The sequence below is a fragment of the Paramisgurnus dabryanus genome, chromosome 18, assembly GCF_030506205.2.
Source record: "Paramisgurnus dabryanus chromosome 18, PD_genome_1.1, whole genome shotgun sequence".
NCBI lineage: Eukaryota > Metazoa > Chordata > Actinopteri > Cypriniformes > Cobitidae > Paramisgurnus > Paramisgurnus dabryanus.
The window spans coordinates 11942017-11964699 of NC_133354.1; the positions used below are offsets into that span (position 1 = coordinate 11942017).

General features: G+C 39.5%; 1 protein-coding gene across 1 annotated transcript in view; it reads left to right on the plus strand.

Moving 5' to 3' along the window:
- The window catches only part of atp2a2b (ATPase sarcoplasmic/endoplasmic reticulum Ca2+ transporting 2b), a 42420-nt gene that overhangs the window by 14247 nt on the left and 5490 nt on the right, over nt 1-22683 (plus strand). The window contains exons 6-18 of the mRNA XM_065244181.2: nt 10514-10594; nt 12003-12088; nt 13986-14450; nt 17831-17919; nt 18011-18113; nt 18247-18378; nt 18553-18672; nt 19683-19901; nt 20027-20362; nt 20467-20687; nt 21213-21415; nt 21568-21653; nt 21738-21871. Of these exons, the coding sequence (XP_065100253.1) occupies nt 10514-10594; nt 12003-12088; nt 13986-14450; nt 17831-17919; nt 18011-18113; nt 18247-18378; nt 18553-18672; nt 19683-19901; nt 20027-20362; nt 20467-20687; nt 21213-21415; nt 21568-21653; nt 21738-21871 (2275 nt within the window). The remainder of the gene's footprint in view (nt 1-10513; nt 10595-12002; nt 12089-13985; nt 14451-17830; nt 17920-18010; nt 18114-18246; nt 18379-18552; nt 18673-19682; nt 19902-20026; nt 20363-20466; nt 20688-21212; nt 21416-21567; nt 21654-21737; nt 21872-22683) is intronic.

The following is a 22683-nucleotide window of genomic DNA, read 5'->3' on the forward strand; positions in this document are numbered from 1 at the left end:
AAAGGTTCTCTGCATTGTGTAGGGACATTTAGCTCTGTGCGTTTGTGCTTTGTTCATACACGTGTTTGACTGTTATGTTACACAATGTGTCTGTGCTAGATCTGGGTAGGTGAGCACTTGATAGCCTCAGTCAGTGTATTTAGGGCGGAGTTAGGCGGCTGCTTAGTCATGGTGAGGTGAGGTGAGTCACGTGGTTTAGCAGAGCACCGTCAGCAGGTTAAGGATCAGAAGAAACTTCTGGAACCGATGTTCTTGCCGCTCTGACTAATACCTTGCGGAAACACAACCAGGTGTATGTGTTGCGTAAGCCATGAGGGCGAAAATGGTGCTAAATGAAATACTCCACATGCCTCTCTTAAGTGGGTGGAGAAGCTGTCGTTGACACTGAATGAATTATGAAATGCAAGACTCGAATACACATTTTCTCCACAATGCATAAAAAGATTTATTTTATGGTGGGGGCTTAGGTGCTCAAACCCAATTCGGATTGGTCGTTGTCGTCTTGCGTCACTCAGCATCATTTCATTGCTGCCTCTGTCGCGTGCAATCAAAGATGAAGAGAGAAATCTTCATTTTCTTTATTCATGTGAAGGTCAGGGAGGTCATGGGTTGTTTATGGAGGATGGGCGATTGATTCTAGTTAACCCTTTGCAATTTAAGTGCACAGAATATGAGTACAGAGTAAAGCAGAAAGACCATAATGATAGGAGTGAGGAAAACAGGAGGAGGAGGGGAAAAGGAGTCTCGTGAGGGGAATGTTAAGCGTTCACACGAGCAGCTGTGCAGCCTCCTAATCGAGCGACACCAGAGCCCACAGCTCTTGAGCTCTCATAACATCCACATGTGTCCTTCAGCTTGTGCTTGGAGGTCAAAGACCTGCCCTTGCAGATGGTGCAATGAACGGTTCCCCTGCTCAATGATGAGGTCTGCATGATGATATTGCTTACATCAAAGCCTAAACAACCACAGAGTGGACGCAACCACATGACGCAAATAAGCACTTTTATTGCTCACAACGCTTCTGCTTTTAAAGTGATAGGTTACCCAAAAATTTAATACAAAAATGTTTTTTTGCACATTCTCTCCTTTTGTGTTTCACAGATGAAAAAGTAATATTGGTTCGAAACCATATGAGGATGAGAACACATTTTTCATTTTTTTTTGGTGACTATCCCTAGCATTTGTGTACAAACGGCCTGACAACAGTTTACAATGCTGTAATAGGCAAAAACTTGCATTTTCTTTACAATATAAAAGTTCATAAGACTTGCATATTACTTCTCCACAGCTTTCGTCTTGCCATTTTTAGGTTATGTTATCCACAAGTGTAGCCGTCTATTGTTGAGTAGAAGTGACATCTGATCTAACTCCTGCATCAGCAGCACAAAACCTCCAGCCCTCGATCTGTTACCTTGTCAACTGCAGCATCGTCTTGCTGTGAATAGTGCAGTGGATTGCTGCTTGTGATTTTATATGCGTTATATTGTTAGTTTTTGATGTAGTTTAGGAGTGTTGTGCAGGGAATTGCAGAACATGTCGTCCTCTATGCTAACATACTAGATGGATCAAGTGAAACATTGTGCTGAAAATAGAAGGGGAAGCAAACGTCTCCCAGTTAGGTTGTTGTAACTACAAAACAACACCACCATACCTTAACTTAATGTGAACCATTTTTTTTTACCTCAAGCCTTTTGATCCCATAGAAAGTGATTTTAAAGGGGACCTACCATGAAAATCTGACTTTTTTCATGTTTAACTCTTTCACCGCCAGCGTTTTAAAAAAAAGTTGCCAGCCAGCACCGGCGTTTTTCATGATTTTCACCAGTTTAATGCCTTCCAGAAAATGTTCTTCTTTAAATATATAAACATACAATATACCAAATGAAAGAACAGACCCTCTGCTTTCAAACAAAGAAAAACGTTTCATCCTACCTTCAGTGGTTCTTTTGTAATCAGCGTTTGAATATGGGTAGGTTTCTGCAAAAACACCACATTTTGAGCAAAAAGCAGAGATGATTCCATTTTTGTGACGGACTTTTCATAGAGATCCCATTTAGAGCGATCTTTAAAACAAACACGGACATGCAGCCGCTTGCCATAACGCAATACTTCCGGGTTTAAAAAGTTGCGGAAGGGATGGTGGATAACAGCGGTATTGCGGAAAGACGGAAAATCTCGTCATTGGCGTGGAAGCGTTTTCTCTTAATTGACGAGATATCTCGTCAATGGCGGTGAAAGAGTTATAATTGGGTTCCCAGTGCTTCTATCAATGTACTTTAAATGATCCCAAATAAGGAATAAGGGTCTTATATAGCGAAACGATTGTCATTTTTGACAAGAAAAATATGCACTTTTAAACCACAACTTCTGGTCTATCTCCTATCTACCTGTGATGCGCAACCTCGCGCAATACGTCATCACGTCAAGAGGTCACGCATGATGTATGCAAAACTACGCCCCAGTGTTTACAAGTGTGGAGAAAGAGGACCGTTCCGATGTTGTTGTATGTTGAATGATACTAATTAATGTCTTTGTGTCAGTTTATTGTTTAAAATGGTCCGCAAATGTGCGTTTTATATATGTAACGTGACCTTTCCACGGCATTACGCAATTACGTGAGGTCACGCTGGCGCATCACAGGACCGGAGATAGACGAGAAGTTGTGGTTTAAAAGTGCATATTTTTTATTTTTCTTGTCAAAAATGACAATCGTTTCGCTATATAAGACCCTTATGCCTCGTTTGGGATCGTTTAGATTCCTTTAAAACTCAGTTGAAAAAAAACTGTTAAGTGTTGAGTTAAGTGTTTAATGTTGGGGTCCATTAAAGGCCATTAAAATGAGAAAAATCCTGGAATGTTTTCCTCAAAAAACATAAATTCTTCTCATCAACATTTTGGATGACATGGTGATGAATAAATTATCTGGCTTTTTTTAAGAAAATGGACTAATCCTTTAATCTGCACTATCCAATCACGACACTGTCATGAGTTACACGGATCAGCTCATTTGCATTTCAAAGGACACACCAAAAACCATTTTTGCTCACACCTACAAAGTGGCAATTTAAACATGCTATAATAAATGATCTGTAAGATATTTTGAGGTAAATCTTCACATACGTACTCCGGAGACATGCATGTTGTGCTTTTATATAGGGCATTCAGATTGCGTTCAGATGGTATTTATTATCAATAATGTGTCTTTCAATGTGCATTGATCCACATTAAGCATTTTTTACAGTGTGTTATATTCCCTCCGTCCTTCATGCATGCAGATATCTGATAGGGTATATGGCATCTCCTTTCATCTACAGAATGACAGGAGAAATTGACCGTTCAACAGTACTTGTCTCCTATTTCAGATTGTCAACCTTTATTTTATTTTTTTAGTTCTGCTTTGAGAAAATGTCCTATTTAAGGAACTGTTGTAATAGTATCACATAAGAATCATCGTTTCTTGATTAAAATAGAGTGACGTATCCTTTATGAAGTCATTTTTGTATGTAAACAATATGCATAAACCTGTAATGGGATTGCTAGTGCTGTACGGCAGAGGTAGTGCACATTGTCTCAATAGGTGAAAGCTTGGTCTATACATTGCTGTTGGAGAATGGAGGTACATTTTTGTTGCAGCTTAAATGGTTAAATATTGCTCCTCAACTTGATATATCTTTGTGTTTACCGTCGCAAGCGGAAATGCGTATGAGGAAATGCAACACAGACTGGTCACAGTCCGCGTAGAATTGATGCCTTGGTACATTTTTGGAGAAGTGCACATCAGGCCACGCAGAGCTAAGCACAGTCTATGGAGTAGCTATGGCGTAGGTCCTAAGTTGAACTATAAATCACCCTTAATGCAGTTCCTTCTCTTTAACTATTTTAAATGCATTAATTAATCAAAAATACCCATACATAAAATGGCTTTTACTTTGTGGTTAAATAAAATCTTTAAAAATAAGTATATTTGAATGATTTTAAAGCACCAAACTGCTAAATTGATTACAGTGTGCACATACTATTCTGATGACGAATTTTGACACACTCACGTATGCATAAAGGAACTATGCTTATAGCTTTAGTCATCCTTAAAAAAAATAAAAAATTCTGATGAAAGAAAATTCATGTATAGCACAACTACACCAAACATTTAAACAAACACCTTTAGATTAAAATATTTATTTGTACTGGCAAAACATTTTGACCCATAGATTATGTTTGTCCTTTTTTAGCAAGACCTAACTTTAAGAGACCTCTGTGAAGTAAGACATTAACCATGGAGACCAGTGCTGGAGGATGCTTTGGGACGGGGACGAGCAGGGACAAGTTCCTGATCTCCCAGGGAGATGTGGTTGAGCACAGTGCTGACGCAAACCACTAAGGGATTGACCTTAAAAAGAGAGAATGGAAACTGTTAGAAACGTTAGCCAACTGCCTTTACTACATGCAAACCGCTGCAGTGAATGCCATTCACGTACTGTAGGGGAGAATTGACGAGCAACAAGTGTACACAGGCTTTTGTTTGTGGTTGGACTGTATGACTTCCTGTGCACATCCGGTCCACAATTTAAAGACACGCTTAAAGTCATCCAGCTTCTAAATTTACTTCACCTCTCTCCTAATGAACCAGGAGACTTTATTATGGTTACACTCCTGACTCATGGGAATTAAAGTTATAACAACTAAATCAAGGCTGCTCTTCAACCGCTCATGTATTGAGAGATTCATTGTGCATAATGTTCGTGTAAGACCTCACCACAGGCCCGTGGCTTGAACCACCACTGGTCCTAGAGAGAGAGAAAAGGACACAGGCAGGATGTGCAGTTAAGGGCCAAACAGATTCAACGAGATAAATAATGGGTGAAGCAGATGGCTGCGCTCTCCTCTCTTGTGTTTAACAGGGGTGGTGTTCTGCTCTTTGTCCTCCCTTTCTGTCCTCGGCCGGCCGCAGATCCGTCCCATAGGCAATAGTGAGAACGATCTCGAAGAACAAGTTGTCTGGCTGATGGGGAGCACATCCGGCCCGTGTGTTTACGCAGTGGGGTCACCGCTGGACTCGTGGACTTTCGCGGTGGTTCTAAACTGACGCCCTCCTGACGGAGGCACTGCAAAATAAGAGAGAGGGAGAGACTCGTGTGCAAATCAGACAAGGACGATCAAGGACGATGTGACGCATAACCAGAACGCTCATACTTTCCTTCTAAAGGAGATAAGAGCTCCTTAAATTTTGTAATGTGTTATATCCGAAAGAGGTTTCACTTACTTTTCCAGGAATGAGCTTGTCAGCCGGTTCTGTTTACTTTTAATAAAAGCTTTGCATGTGTTAGAAATGTTTGCTAATAGGCCTGTCACATAGCTACTTTTCATAAGTTGGTTAATTGCCCCAGAAATAATGGCAATAGTCGGAGCCCATGGCGTAGTGGACAGTGCTCCGACATATGGTGCGAACACACTTCCGGCGTCTCGAGTTCGAATCCTGGCTCTAGGTCCTTTGCTGGTCCCATACCCCTCTCTACACCCTGTACTTTCCTGTCTTCCGTCAATTACTTACTGTCTATCAATGAAAGGCAAAATGCCCCCCCCCCAAAAAAAGAAATAATGGTGATAGGTGATAGTATTGTCTCTTTAAGACCATTTTATTACACTGATTAGATGTGATAATAAAATAGCATAATATTGCAAGAACATCCTTTCTAAGACTAACAATTTAAATTTTTAAGAATATTAAGATAAAAATATGAAAATATTAATATGAAATTGGAATGTAAGAATGTAATATTCTAAATGTTTAAAACGTAAATATTATTAAAAAAAAAAATTCTAATTGCTTTAGATGAGTGCTCTGATCGCATCTGTGAATATGTAACATTAAGCACAGTCACGTTTATAATAGCTACACCTCAGATCTAAACACTGACTGTGTGTTATATTCATGTTTCACATGACTTTTAATTTGTATAGCTCTTTTCATCGCGCCTCAAACTATGGATGTCATGTTCACCTATCATTCAATAAGTTGATAGTCATTAGCCTCTTTCACACAGTAATTCTGGTAAATTACCATGAATTTACCAGAATGAATTTACCAGTAAATACAAAAATGTGCTGTTCACACATGCAGTGACATTCCGTCTTTTTACCAGTAAGACATCATTCACACATCAGTATCAAAATACCGGTAAACTCGGAGAGAAAGCGGAAGTTACCTATGATGCGCGGCCGGCGAGCTCCATCCGTGTCGTATTTGTAAACGGCGGGTTATGACTTAATATCCACGGTCCGTATTTTGTTGTTTTCACATCTGTGGCAAACGGTCGCGAAGTTGCTCGTGACCAAACAACATTGCGTGGCGGCGTCAAACGGAACCTGCGCGTTTGCACATTAGGCTTCACAGATGGTGTCATAAGGACGTCGGCAATTTGGCAATTAGATGGTAAGCTGTTTTAAACAACTTTGGTGAAGAAATGTGGATGTTAACTTCAGGTGTGCTCGACTTTTAAGCAACATGTGTGTGGAAACGTCCGTAAACAGTCTGCGTCACCTGTATAAAAAACTTTCTGATTGGCCCGCCCGATCTGTCAGCGCGGTCTGACGTCATCTAAATGCCGGTAATGCTATATTTTTCGTTCACACACAGCGCTTACCGGCAAATTACCGTTAATCTTACAACCTGTCTTACTGGTAAATTGGGAGCACTGATTTACCGGAAAGGTTCTGTTCACACATGACATGTTAACTGCAATTTACCAGTAAATTACCAGTAAAGACTGTATGTGTGAAAGGGACTAATATCGCGACAGGCCAACTTGTATAATTTGCACCTAAGGTCCTTTTTAACTCGTTCCCCTCCGTTGACGAGTTAACTTGTCAAATAAGAGAAAACACTCCTCTGCCAATGACGAGTTTTTCCGGCAATCCATATTTTTGCTATTATCCACCAGGTGGCGTTCTTACCCAACTTATAAAACCCGGAAGCAACCCCTTAAGGCAAACAGTAAGAACTCGGTGTATGTTTTGATCATCGCTCTGAATCTGATCCCTATCAAAAGTCCTTCACAAAAATGCAATTATCTTAGCTTTTTGCTCAAAGTTTTGTATTTTTGAAGAAATGTACCCATATATGAGAGTTGATTAAAAGAGAAGGTAGGATGAAACGTGTTTTTTTTTGTCTATAAAGCAGAGGGTCTGTTCTTAAATTTGATATATTGTTATATGCTACCAACTTTTTAAAAAATGCTTTTGATTCCTTTTTTGGCGGACAATAAATCTTTGTACCTTAATTTTGTTGTTTGTAAATTCAAAGCCTGACAGACAATACAATAACTAATCATTATTTACTTTTTAACATGAGTTTACATTCTGTTATGGACAACAACACACTGGTTAACACCAAAGTCAAACAGCACCGTGAGGTCTCAGATCCGCAGTACATGTCTTGTAAATATTTTTCAAGGGTGTATTTATAAATATTATGCTCAACAAATGTTTATTTAGTTTTACCAATTTTCTCTGTCTCATTTACTGTAAATACATTTGTGTTATATCTGCCACATTGCTTTCTCAATAATATATTAATATTGTTTAACCACTACTTTTAAATGACTGTAGAAGTGTGATGTAGATTCCGACAGATACATGTCAGGTTCATTATTTGCTTGTTTGTATTTGGCACAATCTGCGGTGTTAAAACCACAGAATTACTATGAATAACTAAGATTTGCTTTAGCTGTTATCACAGCTATAAAAGATACTGCGTAGTTCCTCAAGCAGAGGAACCAAAAGTTTGTCTTGAACTCAATGAAGAGCGTTATGAAAGTTTGTTTCCAATCCCCTTTTAGCACCAAACCTGACACAACCGCTATCTCTGTTAGATGTTTAACTTCAGTGTTGTGGTTCAGAGAAGTGACCTTGATTTTCATGGTTTGGGTTTGTAATGGTGTCTGTGAGCACTGTCAGATAAAATCATCAAAGGAATAAAGATGCCCGAGGCTTACTAGTATAGTACTAAGACGTTTTAAGCGTTCCTTTAATTAAAATGCCTGTGGCTTGTACCATTTTAACTATGTTGCTCTTTGTCATTAACCTAAACATAATGCATTAACATAATGCTTCTAGAATGATCCCAGGATTTAAAGGTTGTTCTCTCCTTGTCTACCCAAAAGTAGGTTACCCTGTTTTGTGACCGTTTTTTAACGCAAGCTATATATCGAGCACATGTTCCACATTCAGGGTTGGTTTTTGGGCCATATAAATGTGTATCTTGAGTTTATTTCTACTGAATAGGGGTTATACATTTTATATACAATACACTACTACTATGTAGTATATTGCATGAAATTAGTTTTTTATATATTTTCTTGTGTACTGTGTACATAATACTTGTGTATGTAGATAGTGTAAACAGCAACAGCTTAAACCGAGAACAATCTGTTCTGTTGGACAAATAGACTAGCATCTCGTCCCTAACAAACACTGTTTATATTGCCTGCACACCATAGCTCATATCAAAATAGCTCCATTTCCATTTTAGGAACTGTGACGGTTGAGGGTCTGATACCACCCGTCACGATTCCCCCTCCATTAAAAAGGGTAGATGGACTATAGATGCATTCACATGCCGGTCAAAACTTGGTCCAGAAAAGGCATTGCGTCCAGCACTGTACCCTCGGGTTATTTGAAGTCTTCCCCCAAGAACATCCTGTTAGAGGAATCTTCATTATTACTGTGTACTTTCCTAAAGTTAACATTTACACACACCAAGTACGACTTTCAGACGTAAACACGAATGGCTAATAAACTTCAAGGGTTTAAGCTGATAAATGTATCCATTGTCTTGTTCATTAAAAGATTTGTTTAGAAAAGATTGAAGTATTTACATTAGCTTTTTGCAATTACTAACCCCCCTCTGTTTGTGGAAAAAATGAAGCACGGTCTATTTTTATCCATGTTCAAGCATAACTAGCACACTTTAAAGCATTTGATGCCGTTCATTAATCCAGCATTCAGGGCCTAGCAAAAGCATGTGATGTTGGTGAAATACTAGTTAACAGATTTAATGCCTGTGAACAGCAGATTGAGAATAAAACTATTCTGAGAAGACTTGAATATGAGCCACAGCTCTCATGCATTTGTTATTTGTTTTGGGCATCTTTCCTGAGAGCTCAGAAAATGTACCATGATACATTTTCTAAGTGTTGAAAATAAACTTTGCAGTGACTCGATTATGTGTCTTAACCTTGAAAGCACAGTTCATGATCGGCTTCAGTGCATCAGCATAGAAGCAGACTCTCAGTTTGATCTTAGTCCTGTGCCTGTTTTTGTAGATCACTTGTGGCGCTTTTCCTTCGCATAGTACCCCACGGTTTGGTTTGGGTCAGGTCGGGTCAGCTCACCTCACTTTGGCTTGGTTAGATTTTCGATCGAGGTTAGTAACACTTCGGAGTGGGAGGGATTATAGGCGTGTGGTTATATTTGTGCTGCCTACTGCTGTGACATCATACAAGTGAGAGCATTGTTGTAAATTCCCATTAATTAATTTATTTCTCAGTCCGGCAAAAACTTTTAAATTGACCACCACAAATAGATGTTTGCACATCGCGTTTATCACTAGTCTCTGTAGAAACACCCGTGGCGTCAGTCGACACGCTCCGCTGAGCCTCATTTAAGTTGCATTTAAGCATATATGCGAATGTGCCGCCACAAACTGCAAGGCTGAAAAAAAATTGTTATGGTGTTGTGATTCTCAACCTGTGTATGTTTTTTATCGCTAAAAGGGAGTTTGGGAACTTATTTCAGAGCACAGATGACAACATGTTTGCTCGAGACAGTTCAAGCTAGCATGAAGGTAAAGCTAATCTTTTACATTATAGCGATGATGCTGCTGGTAGTGATGATTCTCTCAGACCAATCGGTGATCTACAGTGTTTTCACGTCACGTTTTGGTATCAGCTTGCGTCGCTTGTAACCCCGACCAAGGGAGTACTAAAAAAGTATCAGGTACTACGTACTGCACCCAGTGGAAAAGCTCACAAAAGTAAGCTAAACCAAACCATGGGGTACTATCTATGCAATGGAAAAGCACCATTGGTAGAGCATTACTTTAGCAACAGAAAGGTCATAGGTTTGACCCCGATGGAACATAATGTACATGCAGACAAAATGTATAGCTTGAATGCACTGGAAGTTGATTTGGATAATAGCATTGTCTGCCAAATGCTTGGACATAAACGTGTCTTATGAACATGGATTTAATAGGCATAGCGACACTTGCTGCCACAGGAGTGATGCATAGAGATGGATACAAATAGACACTGTACAGCTGTCATGGTATTAGCGAGGCTTCCTTGCTACTGAAATGTTATTTGTGTTTTATTGATCGTCGATAAACGTTCATTTAAATTAGAAAATGCATTGCGGCAGTGTTCTGGTTGGCCTCATCATTCATGTTTTATTATCTCGTTCTCTTGCCGAGTGCTGAAATTATCTCCACTTAACAGAATGTTTTGTTTCCGTTCAGTGGGTGACAAAGTTCCTGCCGACATTCGATTGACTTCAATCAAGTCGACGACCCTGAGGGTGGACCAGTCCATTTTAACAGGTGAGAACAATACCACGCTCTTATAACAGTTGTGTTAAAACATTTTGTGTCTAGTTGAGGACAACACATTTAATGTGTTGTCCTTAACTAGACACATCTCTGTGTTGTTATTGAACAACATCTTGTGTTGTCCCTTTTAGTTTTTTGAACACAAAATCAACACATGATGTGTTAAAATAAAACATAATGTGTTAAATAGCATAACACAAAACAATGTGTTAAATAATTAAGTTAGCATTTAGCCTAGCCCCATTCATTCCTTGGGATGCAAACAGGGATGAATTTAAAAGTCACCAAACACTTCCATGTTTTCCCTATTTAAAGACTGTTACACGAGTAGGTACACGAGTAAGTTTGGTGGCACAAAATAAACCGTGGTGATTTTTGTAAGCAAAAAAAATGAGAGGTCTATTGTATGGCGGAAGAGCACTTAGTTTGCAGCACTTCGGCCTCGGTGCGCAGTAACATCATCACTCCTGACTACGACCCCCTCGCCTCAAAATTACTGCACCATAGGTAATATAAAGCATAAGTGCTCTTCCGCCATACAATATAGTTCTCATTTTTATCCGCTTAAAAAATTGCCACGTTTTATTTTGTGCCACCATACTTACTCGTATTACTACTCATGTAACAGTCTTTAAATAGGGAAAACATGGAAGTGTTTGGTGGCGTCTAAATTCATCCTTGTTTGGATCCTAAGGAATGAATAGGGCTAGGCTAAATGCTAACACATTCACGACACGTTGTACAAAGATTAAGTGTACGTGTTGAAAAAACATAGGTATGTATTAATTCATCTAAGTTGAGGTAAGAACATAGTACAATATTGAAAAACAGTGGTGTTTTCCTTTAAGCGGATTTGAAACAAAAGTTTTGTAATATCATTTTTGACGGACGTGGCATTTAGCATCTTTTGCATCTGAGCCCTTCATATACTGCTATTGATTCAGTAGTGATGCTAGTGTTGAAAACACTGCCACAGTTGGCCACCAGTTTAGTAGTTGATATAAGTTAAAAAAATGCCCAATTTTTCAAGAGGGCTTATTTTAAAGAGAGGTCAGCTGTATTCAGTCTCTGTAGTCCTGTTAGGGAAGAGACACAAAGGAAGCGTTCTTGTAGGAGTAAGGTTTTACTTCACTGCCTTAATTGGTAACGGCATGCATGACTCTTCAGTCTTTTCAGCTCCATCCTTGGCTATTTTTTGGGACTTTTTTCATCCCGACCAGAACCAAAACAAGCAATTACACAACTGCCCATCAAGTACTTAAGCTTGGATACCTGCCTGATGAACTATTAACCTGATCCACATTTATCTGACACGTAATGGGTGGTCAGGTGGAATTGTATCGTCTGGCTTGTGGAAATCTTTATTTCAGCATCTCATTACGTGCGCTTCTCTTTGCAGGAGAATCTGTGTCAGTGATCAAGCATACAGACCCTGTCCCTGATCCTCGGGCTGTGAACCAGGACAAGAAGAACATGCTCTTCTCTGTAAGTCAAACTTAACATCTGCTTGCTAAGGTGGATGTCACGGTTAACATTGCGGGTTTAACAGGTTTATCTGGGGCATGTGGCTCATTTTGTTGTGGGCATGAATTCATCCAGGTTGGTGTTTAGAAATTAGCTTTAAGTGATCAGACCACTGTGAATTTTCCATGAACATTATTCTTGTAAAAATGGATTGATTTTCTTTTTATTTTTGGTTGGTTTGTAATTTAGGATAATTATAATCGTAGCCTTTAAAGTAAAAAAAGAATTTTGAACCTATATTTCAGTGTGCAGAGATTTATACTCCTTTTTTTTAAAGAAGTGTTTTTGGGCAATTCCATGCAAAGCGCCACATTCGTAATGTTGCATTTTTAAACATTGACAACATATTTTTCATGTTCAGTCAGCTAAGATCCCTTCGTCACATGGATATCAATATTTATTCATTAGATTTAAAAGTTAACACATAACCATACAGTCTATTGTAAATTCGATCTTATCCATAAAGGATGCCTATTCTATAAATTGGTTTTAAATTCCCAAAAATATGCATTAACAGTTTAAATATTATTTAAATTTCAGAAGTCATAGTGTCGCAGAATGACGTATTTTTAGCCCAACCCTGGGACACTGGTTCCCTTGCAAAATGCCCATTAATTGTTTCTATTGACTTTTGGATTATTGCAAAAAATAAGCTCAGCGTTTACCGAAAGTTTGACACTTACACATTTTGTCCAACAAGATAATCTTCACAGATGAACACAACTTTTCAGAATTTTGAAGTCAACATTTGTTTTATTTCTAGTAAAGGCATTTTTGGACTCAAAGGGATGGTTCACCCCAAAATGAAAATTATGTCATTAATGACTCACCCTCATGTCGTTCCAAACTCGTAAGACCTCCGTCCATCTTCGGAACACAGTTTAAGATGTTTTAGATTTAGTCAGAGCTTTCTGACCCTTCATTCATGTCCAGAAAGGTAAAAAACATCATCAAAGTAGTCCATGTGACATCAGTGGGTCAGTTAGAATGTGTTGAAGCATCAAAAATACATTTTGGTCCAAAAATAACAACTTTATTCAGCATTGACGGATGATGTACGACGCGGCTGACGTGTTATCTGGTGCGCCCCAGCTGTTTTTTTTTTTTGTGCGCCCGAGCTTCATTTACAGTCTGAGGGAGAAGCACGCTGTAAGTTTGAAAAAAACCTTTGCAAACATGTCTGAGGATAACACTTCATCCACATCCCTGCAGTCACGTGACTGCATGCGCCTCACAACAGACGCGGAAGCGAAGACAATGCTGAATAAAGTCGTAAGTTTTGTTATTTTTTTACCAAAATGTATTTTCGATGCTTCAATACATTCTAACTGACCCACTGATGTCACATAGAGTACTTTGATGATGTTTTTATTACCATTCTGGACATGGACAGTATACCGTATGTAGATTTTCAATGAAGGGTCAACAAGCCCTCGGACTAAATTAAAACATCTTAAACTGTGTTCTAAAGATGAATGGAGGTCTTACAAATTTGGAACGACATGAGGGCGAGTCATTAATGACATTATTGGGTAAACTATCCCATTAATCATAAAAGTTGTGTTCACCTGTGAAGATTAACCTGTTGGACAAAACGTGTAAGTGTCACATACGTTTGATAAACACATCTTATTTTTTTGCTATAACAAAAAGTCCATGTTTACCTTTTGGATTAAAGAAACCAGTGTCCTGCTAACTTCCGTGTTACCGTGTAAAATACGTCATCCCTGCCGCACTCTATCATGGAATCAACTGTCACATCCGTAATGCTGGAGTTGCCCTTTTGTCCTGCACCTTTAGCCCTACTCAGGTTTTTTGCATTTTAGCCTATGGCTCACGCATAACTTCATGTTTATAGGGTACCAACATTGCCGCAGGCAAGGCAGTGGGTGTAGTGATTGCCACTGGCGTGAACACAGAAATTGGCAAAATCCGTGACGAGATGGCATCCACAGAACAGGAGCGCACACCTCTGCAACAAAAACTGGACGAGTTCGGCCAGCAGCTCTCCAAGGTCATCTCGCTCATCTGCATCGCCGTGTGGATCATCAACATCGGACACTTCAACGACCCCGTCCACGGCGGCTCATGGATCCGCGGAGCCGTGTACTACTTCAAGATTGCCGTCGCTCTGGCTGTGGCCGCCATCCCGGAAGGCCTGCCCGCTGTCATCACCACGTGCCTGGCTCTGGGGACTCGTCGAATGGCCAAGAAGAACGCCATTGTGCGGTCTCTGCCCTCTGTGGAGACCCTGGGCTGCACTTCTGTCATCTGCTCTGACAAGACCGGAACACTAACCACCAATCAGATGTCTGTATGCAGGGTAAGGATTTTTTGGGAATATTATGAGGTTTAGGAAATGTATTTTCCTTTTTTTCGGTTCCAAAAATGAAAGTCTTAGGTTTGGATTGCGATCACAGTGAGTGATTTGGGACCGTAATGTCATTTATGTGGGCTAATCCTTTACATCATTTTAAACTGCTTCTAGTGCTCATCATGAGGAAATAATAACTTTCATCCCAGGGTGTTACAAATTATGTTTAGCCCATAATTTCATTTCTTGGCAACAGTGGGTCTTATTGTTTAGAAATTTGTGGGCTGGGTCGCAGCCAAGATATTACTGCAACGACCATTGGCAGGAAATGCCCATGAGTACTTTAAACTAGAGGTTTGTGACTAATATTACATGACTAATGCTAGTTTTAAATAAAGTTGTGGGAAAACTATTAAACAGTGACTTTGATATCAGTGCAATAAATCATTTAGTTAATCATTTAGCAGTAAAAAAATGACTTTATTATAGAAATAAAACTTTTTGACCTCATGTCAGACCACCACAGATTTGATCACATACATTTCAAAGCACAGCATGCTTTTCACAGTTCATCTTAAGGTTTCATATTTTTCCTTCTGCTTCTCTAAGTCTCTCGCCCTCTCTCTCCGTCTCTCTCTGTTCAGTATGCAGTAGTCAGTTACTTGCAGTAGTGTTGCATAACTGACCTTGCATGTGAGATCTGTCTCTGATCAAGCAGTGCTTGATGTAGACTGTACAGGACTTATAAGCCAAATCTATGGCTGTTTCTCAAATCCAAGAACGCAAAGAACGAACTTGCGTTCTCGTGAAGATCGGTCTTGCCAGGCGATCTTGAAAGAACAAACTCAGAAGGTCGCGAGAACACAGAGCGCACTTGTGAGAATTGAGATAGATGCAATCTTCCTGTTGGTCACCTGACCTCCCCAGATTCAACATCGCAACATTCATAAAGTGACAAACATACCATTATCTGCATTATTATATACATTATTTTATTGTCATTTTGTAATGGCAAATAGGTAAATATTTCAGATACCTATGGAATATAATAATACCTATTATTAGAAATAATAATATTATCTGAAATAAGAAACTCAATTAAGATTAGTTGTTCTATGCGAATAAGAATGTTTTTTATGTATTTAATACTTACAATGTTTAAAAACAAACGTTTACTTTAACCAGCATCTCAATTTATATACATATATATGTATAAGCATATCAGTGTTATTGTCGTTTAGGCGCCATTGTTTTGCCGCAATGACTTCTGGGGCGTAAAGCGATTTCAGTGCGCAACTCTGCACTCAATGCATCCTCCATATCAAGAACACATCCGGGTATTTTCATGCGTCCTCTGTACTTGCGTTCTTGAGAATTGTAATTTAACTTCTACAGTTAATGATGACATAGAGCGAGAACACAAGGACGCAAGATCGCTGAAGAACACGTATTGAGGAACAGCCTATGTAACCGTAAAACTAAAGATTTTAAAGGATTTGTCCATTTTCGTAAAAAAAATCCAGATAATTTACTCACCACCATTTCATCCAAAATGTTGATGTCTTTCTTTGTTCAGTCGAAAAGAATGTTTTTTTTTTTTTTTTGAGGAAAACATTCCAGGATTTTTTTCATTTTAATGAACTTTAATGGACCCCAACACTTAACAGTTTTAATGCAGTTTAAAATTGCAGTTTCAAAGGACTCTAAACGATCCCAAACGAGGTATAAGGGTCTTATCTAGCAAAACGATTGTCATTTTTGGCAAGAAAAATAAAAAATATGCACTCTTAAACCATAACTTCTCTTCTTCCTACGGCTGTGTGACAAGCCAACATGACCTCATGTAATTGCGTAATGATGTGGAAAGGTCACGTGTTACATATATGAAACGCACATTTGCGGACGATTTTAAACAATAAACTGACACAATGGCATTTATTAGTTTCATTCGACATATAACAACGTTGGAATGGTCCTCTTTCTCCACTTGTAAACACTGGGGCGTAGTTTCGATACGTCATCCTTGACCTCTCGACGTGATGACGTATTATGTGAGGTCGCGCTGGCGCTTCACAGGACCGGAGGAAGACGAGAAGTTGTGGTTTAAAAGTGCATTTTTTTATTTTTCTTGCCAAAAATGACAATCGTTTCGCTAGATAAAGACCCTTATACCTCGTTTGGGATCGTTTAGAGTCCTTTGAAACTATAATTTTAAACTGCATTAAAACTGTTAAGTGTTGGGGTCCATTGAAGTCCATTAAAATTAGAAAAATCCTGGAATGTTTTTCTCAAAAAACATAATTTCTTCTTGACTGAACAAAGAAAGACATCAACATTTTGGATGACATGGTGGTGAGTAAATTATCTAGATTTTTTTATTTTTATTGACTAATCCTTTAATTAATATCCACCTGCTGTCAGACTACTGTATCACAGTTGTATTTTAATAACAGAGTCGTCTTTTTTATATAAATAATGAGGCTTGTTTTATTCTGGAAGTGTTCGAATCGAAATATTTTGACCATAAATGTCCGGTTTGCCTTGAATGTTAAAAATAAAACTAGCCTATATGGAAAGCATATCTAATATTAGCGGTGCAACATAGGAAGTGTATTCTAATTACTGGTGCTTGCCAAAACAAACACTGACAATACTGCTGCTCATACTACATATACCCATATACTTTTTAAATAATACTTCAAATCTTGCGGCTTGCTGAAGAGAGCTCTGCTTTTACTTAAGCATTTAAAAATTATGCTTCTAGCTTATGATGAATTTTGCAACGTTTAGGAGATGGACATGAGATGCAGATACCAGATTACTAGAGATTTGTATTGCAACTGCATAGCCAACACCCTTGCGACCACCCACTGTTATCCTAACACCATGACAGTGAGATTTGCATATGCAAACATCGCTGTAATAACATAATGTAGCGTTCTGGTTTGAGTTTTCCATTACCCTTCCTCTCGCTGATTGATAGAGATGTTTGTTGTAGATGCGAAATAGGAACGCTTTAGACGAAGCTCTCTGTCTATCTCTCTGTCTCTTTGTCCCGAACACTATAGCATCAACGCTGTACCATCCTACTCACTCTCATCTTCAGTGTTCTGTTCCAGCCATATGCGGGGGATCTATTTGTCTTTAGTAGTTAAAAAAATTCATAGGCCAGTTTGCTTATGTTTCTGGCTTTTTGGTGAAGTTTTATTGCATGTCTGAACTCAAGTTCACACTCGTGGGACGGTTTTGCATACATGCGGGTAGTACATCCAGATCAGGTGGAGTAGATATGTTTTTATGAACAGCTGGTTGCTCAAGGTCTACAACGGACTGTTCTGCCACCTGCTGGTGAAAAACTGTTTTTCATTATCATTTTTTGTTCGTTTCAGATGTTCATTGTAGATCAAGCAAATGGAAACAGCTGCTCTTTAAAGGAGTTCACCATTACCGGCTCTACATATGCCCCTGAAGGACAAGTGTGAGTTTTTTTTACATAAACATACACAAAAGAAGGATCACAGAGTGTTTAAGACACATTTATTGATCCTTGTCGTATTGACTTGATTCAGGTTTCTTGATGGTAAACCAGTGAGATGCTCCCAGTATGAGGCGCTGGTTGAAATGGCCTCCATCTGTGCTTTGTGCAACGATTCCTCTCTGGACTACAATGAGGTTTGTGATTTGAAATGTGACACGATAACACAAGCAAATGTTAACCCAGTTACTGTGTATATTTCATTGTATTAATGCAGATAGATAGAGGCTTTTTTCAATGTTTTAAAGCAATCATTCTTGCATGTATCAGGTAAAAGGTGTGTACGAGAAGGTTGGAGAAGCCACAGAGACCGCCCTCACGTGTCTGGTGGAGAAAATGAACGTGTTTGACACTGATATAAAAGGCCTTTCTAAGGTCGAGCGAGCTAATGCGTGCAACTCGGTAAGTTACATTTTAAACTGGATTGTTTGTGTGTTTAAGTTAGTAAAAATCTTACAGGGTTATGAGGTTGTGGAAGTTCATATTTATTTCCATATGAGACCTCAACCCATTTAGTGATGTAATTGCTCTCATTTTTGATTAATGTTTGTCTTTCTCTCTCTCTTTTTTTATTAGGTCATTAAACAGTTGATGAAAAAAGAATTTACTCTTGAGTTCTCCAGAGACAGAAAGTCCATGTCCGTATACTGCACTCCCAACAAAGCCCGTTCCTCTATCGGCAAGATGTTTGTTAAGGTGATGCCCTCTCAATGTTAAAACGTTCAGCTTGATACAGCTAAATTAAAGGCGGGGTGCATGATCTCTGAAAGCCAATGTTGATACTTGAAATCACCTAAACAAACACGCCCCTACCCCAATAGAATCTGGCCCTCATTTGAAAGACCCATCCCACATGTACGCAACCCAAGCAACCATGTCGGTTAGTAGGCACGCCCCTTACTGCTGATTGGCCACAAGTGTGTTTTGGTACTCAGCCTGACTCCCTTTTCCAAGTTGTTTTTCAAAAATCATGCACCCTGCCTTTAAGGTGTCGTGATTTTAAAGGTGCCGTAGAATGTAAAGCTGTACGTACCTAGGCAAATGATGAATAACAATAGTTCTTATACTTCTTGTAAACCTCGTGCATGCAAAAGGCCACTGAAAAACAGGCCAATCTCAACATAACACCAACTGTGATGTCACAGTGGATATGTACGCCCCAACATGTAATTAATTGAATGTGTAATTTTAATGTTGTTGCAATTCTTTAAACAAAATAGTGACTGCTAAAGTTGCCGCAATAGGCTAGTTAATGCTATATGCTAGCATTTAGGCTGAAGTTCTACTATTGACGTTACATTTACGTTTTGCAGATCCATACTAAAAACACAAATTTAAAACGTCCATTTCTAATCTCAGAATAAATAATTATTCCTCAAAATCTGTATCTTTGTTTGATACGGGCTTGAACATAAGGTCTGTTTGCACACACACAGAGCTACTGAAATTATATGCTCTGAAAAACAGCCAATAAGAGCAGAGCTTAACATTATTATTCATGACCCTTTCAAATAAGGTGATAATATAAATAGAACATTTCAGTCTGGGGACAAATCCGAGGGATGTAAAACCATCTTTGGATAATTTTTGCACATACCTTCTATGTAGGTGTCATAGATACAATGTAACACATTGTGTCAATGCATTCTCTGGCACCTTTAACAACATCCTGCAGGTTTATTAAACTCATGCTATTTCTGGTGCAGGGGGCTCCTGAGGGAGTGATTGACAGATGCACGCACATCCGGGTGGGAGGGAACAAGGTTCCCTTGACGGCAGGTATTAAAGAGAAGATCCTGTCTGTGATTCGCGAGTATGGCACAGGACGCGATACACTACGCTGTCTGGCTCTGGCCACCCGAGATAACCCATTGAGTAAAGAAAAACTGGTGCTGGAGGACGCAACCCGGTTTGTTGAGTATGAGGTGAGAGATACTTTGCCTCTGCAAGTGCACATACAGAAAACATGTATGCAGAAATAAGTTAATTTTTTGCTAGCTTTAGTTAATTTTAAAGGTCAATAACAAGTTCTGTTCTTTTGTTGTTCTAGACGGATTTGACATTTGTGGGGTGTGTGGGCATGCTGGACCCTCCCCGTGCCGAAGTAGCCGCTTCCATCAAACTGTGCCGTCAGGCTGGCATCAGAGTAATCATGATCACTGGTGACAACAAGGGCACGGCAGTCGCCATCTGCAGGCGCATCGGCATCTTCGGCGAGGAGGATGATGTCTCATCCATGGCTTACACCGGCCGAGAGTTCGATGACCTGTCTCCTGCCGCCCAGCACGAGGCGGTGCTCAGCGCCCGTTGCTTTGCCCGCGTGGAGCCATCCCACAAATCTAAAATAGTGGAGTTCCTGCAGTCGTACGATGAGATCACGGCCATGGTAAGCTTGAAGTTACATCAGTTATCTGTTGCTTTATTCGAAATGGTTGCTTTGTCTTAGATAATACATAGACCTGATAAGTTGCTTTGTTGTTGGTCACACAGACTGGAGATGGTGTAAATGATGCACCTGCTCTAAAAAAGGCTGAAATCGGTATTGCCATGGGCTCGGGTACGGCTGTTGCCAAGACGGCCTCTGAGATGGTGCTTGCTGATGATAACTTTGCAACCATTGTGGCTGCTGTGGAAGAAGGTCGAGCCATTTACAACAATATGAAACAATTCATTCGCTACCTCATCTCTTCTAATGTCGGAGAGGTGGTCTGGTAAGAATCCTTATTTTTTCTTATAATCGGCAAATCCTTTTAATGATGGTAGGGAAAATGTAGGGAGGAATTTGATTTAAGTTAGGAATGGGTGTTGCATACCATATTAGAGACAGGTGGTTTAGAGGGGATTGGTGACATCATCATCTACATCATCATCTAAAACTCATTACAGGCATGATTATATTTTGATGTATGATACGTAAAATGAGTTAATGCAGATTTTTCACAGACCATGAATCCATGTTGAGAAAGTAAATAATTTCATCTGCGAGTTTGTTGACTTTAAAAATGAATCGCTATGATATGAAGTTATGATTCATTCCTGTGTGCCAGAAGAGAGCAAGTCAATTTCTTTTAATCTCATTTTGGCACAATTTAATACTCATCATGAGTGTGATACTATTGAAACGACAACACTGTTTATGGCTTGCCAACTTACATTGCTGCCAAATCTTTTTGACTTTGTTCCAGTTGTTATCCAATCTTATAACTCATTCGGTGTGTGTGCTTTTTCCCTGGCAGTATTTTCTTAACGGCGGCTCTGGGCTTTCCCGAGGCTCTAATCCCAGTTCAGCTCCTCTGGGTCAATCTGGTGACCGATGGTCTGCCTGCTACCGCACTGGGCTTCAACCCCCCCGACCTGGACATCATGAGCAAACCCCCACGCAATGCCAGAGAACCCCTCATCTCCGGCTGGCTGTTTTTCAGATACCTAGCTATTGGCTGTGAGTACAACATCATAGACTGTGAAAATGTTGATTCTAAAGCCTTCAGTCTGATCTGTTGCAAGAATTTTAATGTAAAAGGCAATCTTAACACCATTCTGGCTCTGAGAGATTGGCATTTGACTGATGATGTTCTCTGTATCCTCCTACAGGTTATGTGGGTGCTGCTACTGTAGGTGCTGCTGCGTGGTGGTTTATTGCCGCTGAAGACGGACCCAGGGTCACATTCTACCAGCTGGTTAGTGACTGATCTTCCATCACGCATTCACTCTCATACAAAAGCGTTTTTATATCCTAATCCACTTCTGTCGTTTATCTACAGAGCCACTTCCTCCAATGCGCTCCAGACAACCCTGAGTTTGAGGGCCTGAAGTGTGAAGTCTTTGAGTCTCCATATCCAATGACCATGGCTCTGTCTGTTCTCGTCACCATTGAGATGTGCAATGCCCTCAACAGGTCAGTCTTGGAAGTGCGCTGACATAAAGGCACATTTTAACAACAGCACCACAGATGTCATGGGTTGGGAACACACATGCTGATAAAAATACCTTGTATAGACGGCTTCAGCAGTAACAACATAAACAAACGGCTTTTGTGGAAAACACGCAACTTTCGAGTAAACTCCGCTAAATATTGATAACAACAAAGTTTTTTTTAGAGTAGTTTATTTCTGAGAAAAAGCAAAATAAACAACAAGTAGATTAACTTAGTTAATTCATATTTCATAGCTAAAGCGTATAAAAAACTACACTGAGCTAGCGTTGCTGTGTAAAATGTGTACTATAATGTATACAATGTTAACTACAGATCGGCTGCCAAACCTCCCTTCACGTAGTGATGATTCATGATCGTCGTCTCCCCCTGTCTTTAGGAAACCAAAACATTTGTTATTTTCAACGAGGTATTTGTTCCAGAGTTCATTTTAGCCACTAGTCAGACCATTAAACAAACAGGAAGAAACAAGAAGTAAAGCTCCGACCAGACGCGTAACGGCGACAATGCACGTGTGTCCGATGAAACCGCCTATACCTTGTATTGCACTGGTTGCTTTGGAAAAAAGCATCTGGAAATTGCATAAATGTACATTTTGAATGAGCTACTATTTTTATATGTTTATTTTTAATGTTAGTTAAAGAATGCAAAAAGGTCTCCACATCCAACCACCAAGAATTGGGTTTAGTTGCTGAGCAACGAATAATAAATCACAGAAAAGCCCGCACACTGAAATTGCACAATACTGTTTCGATTGAAGGTCGAAACTTTGCACT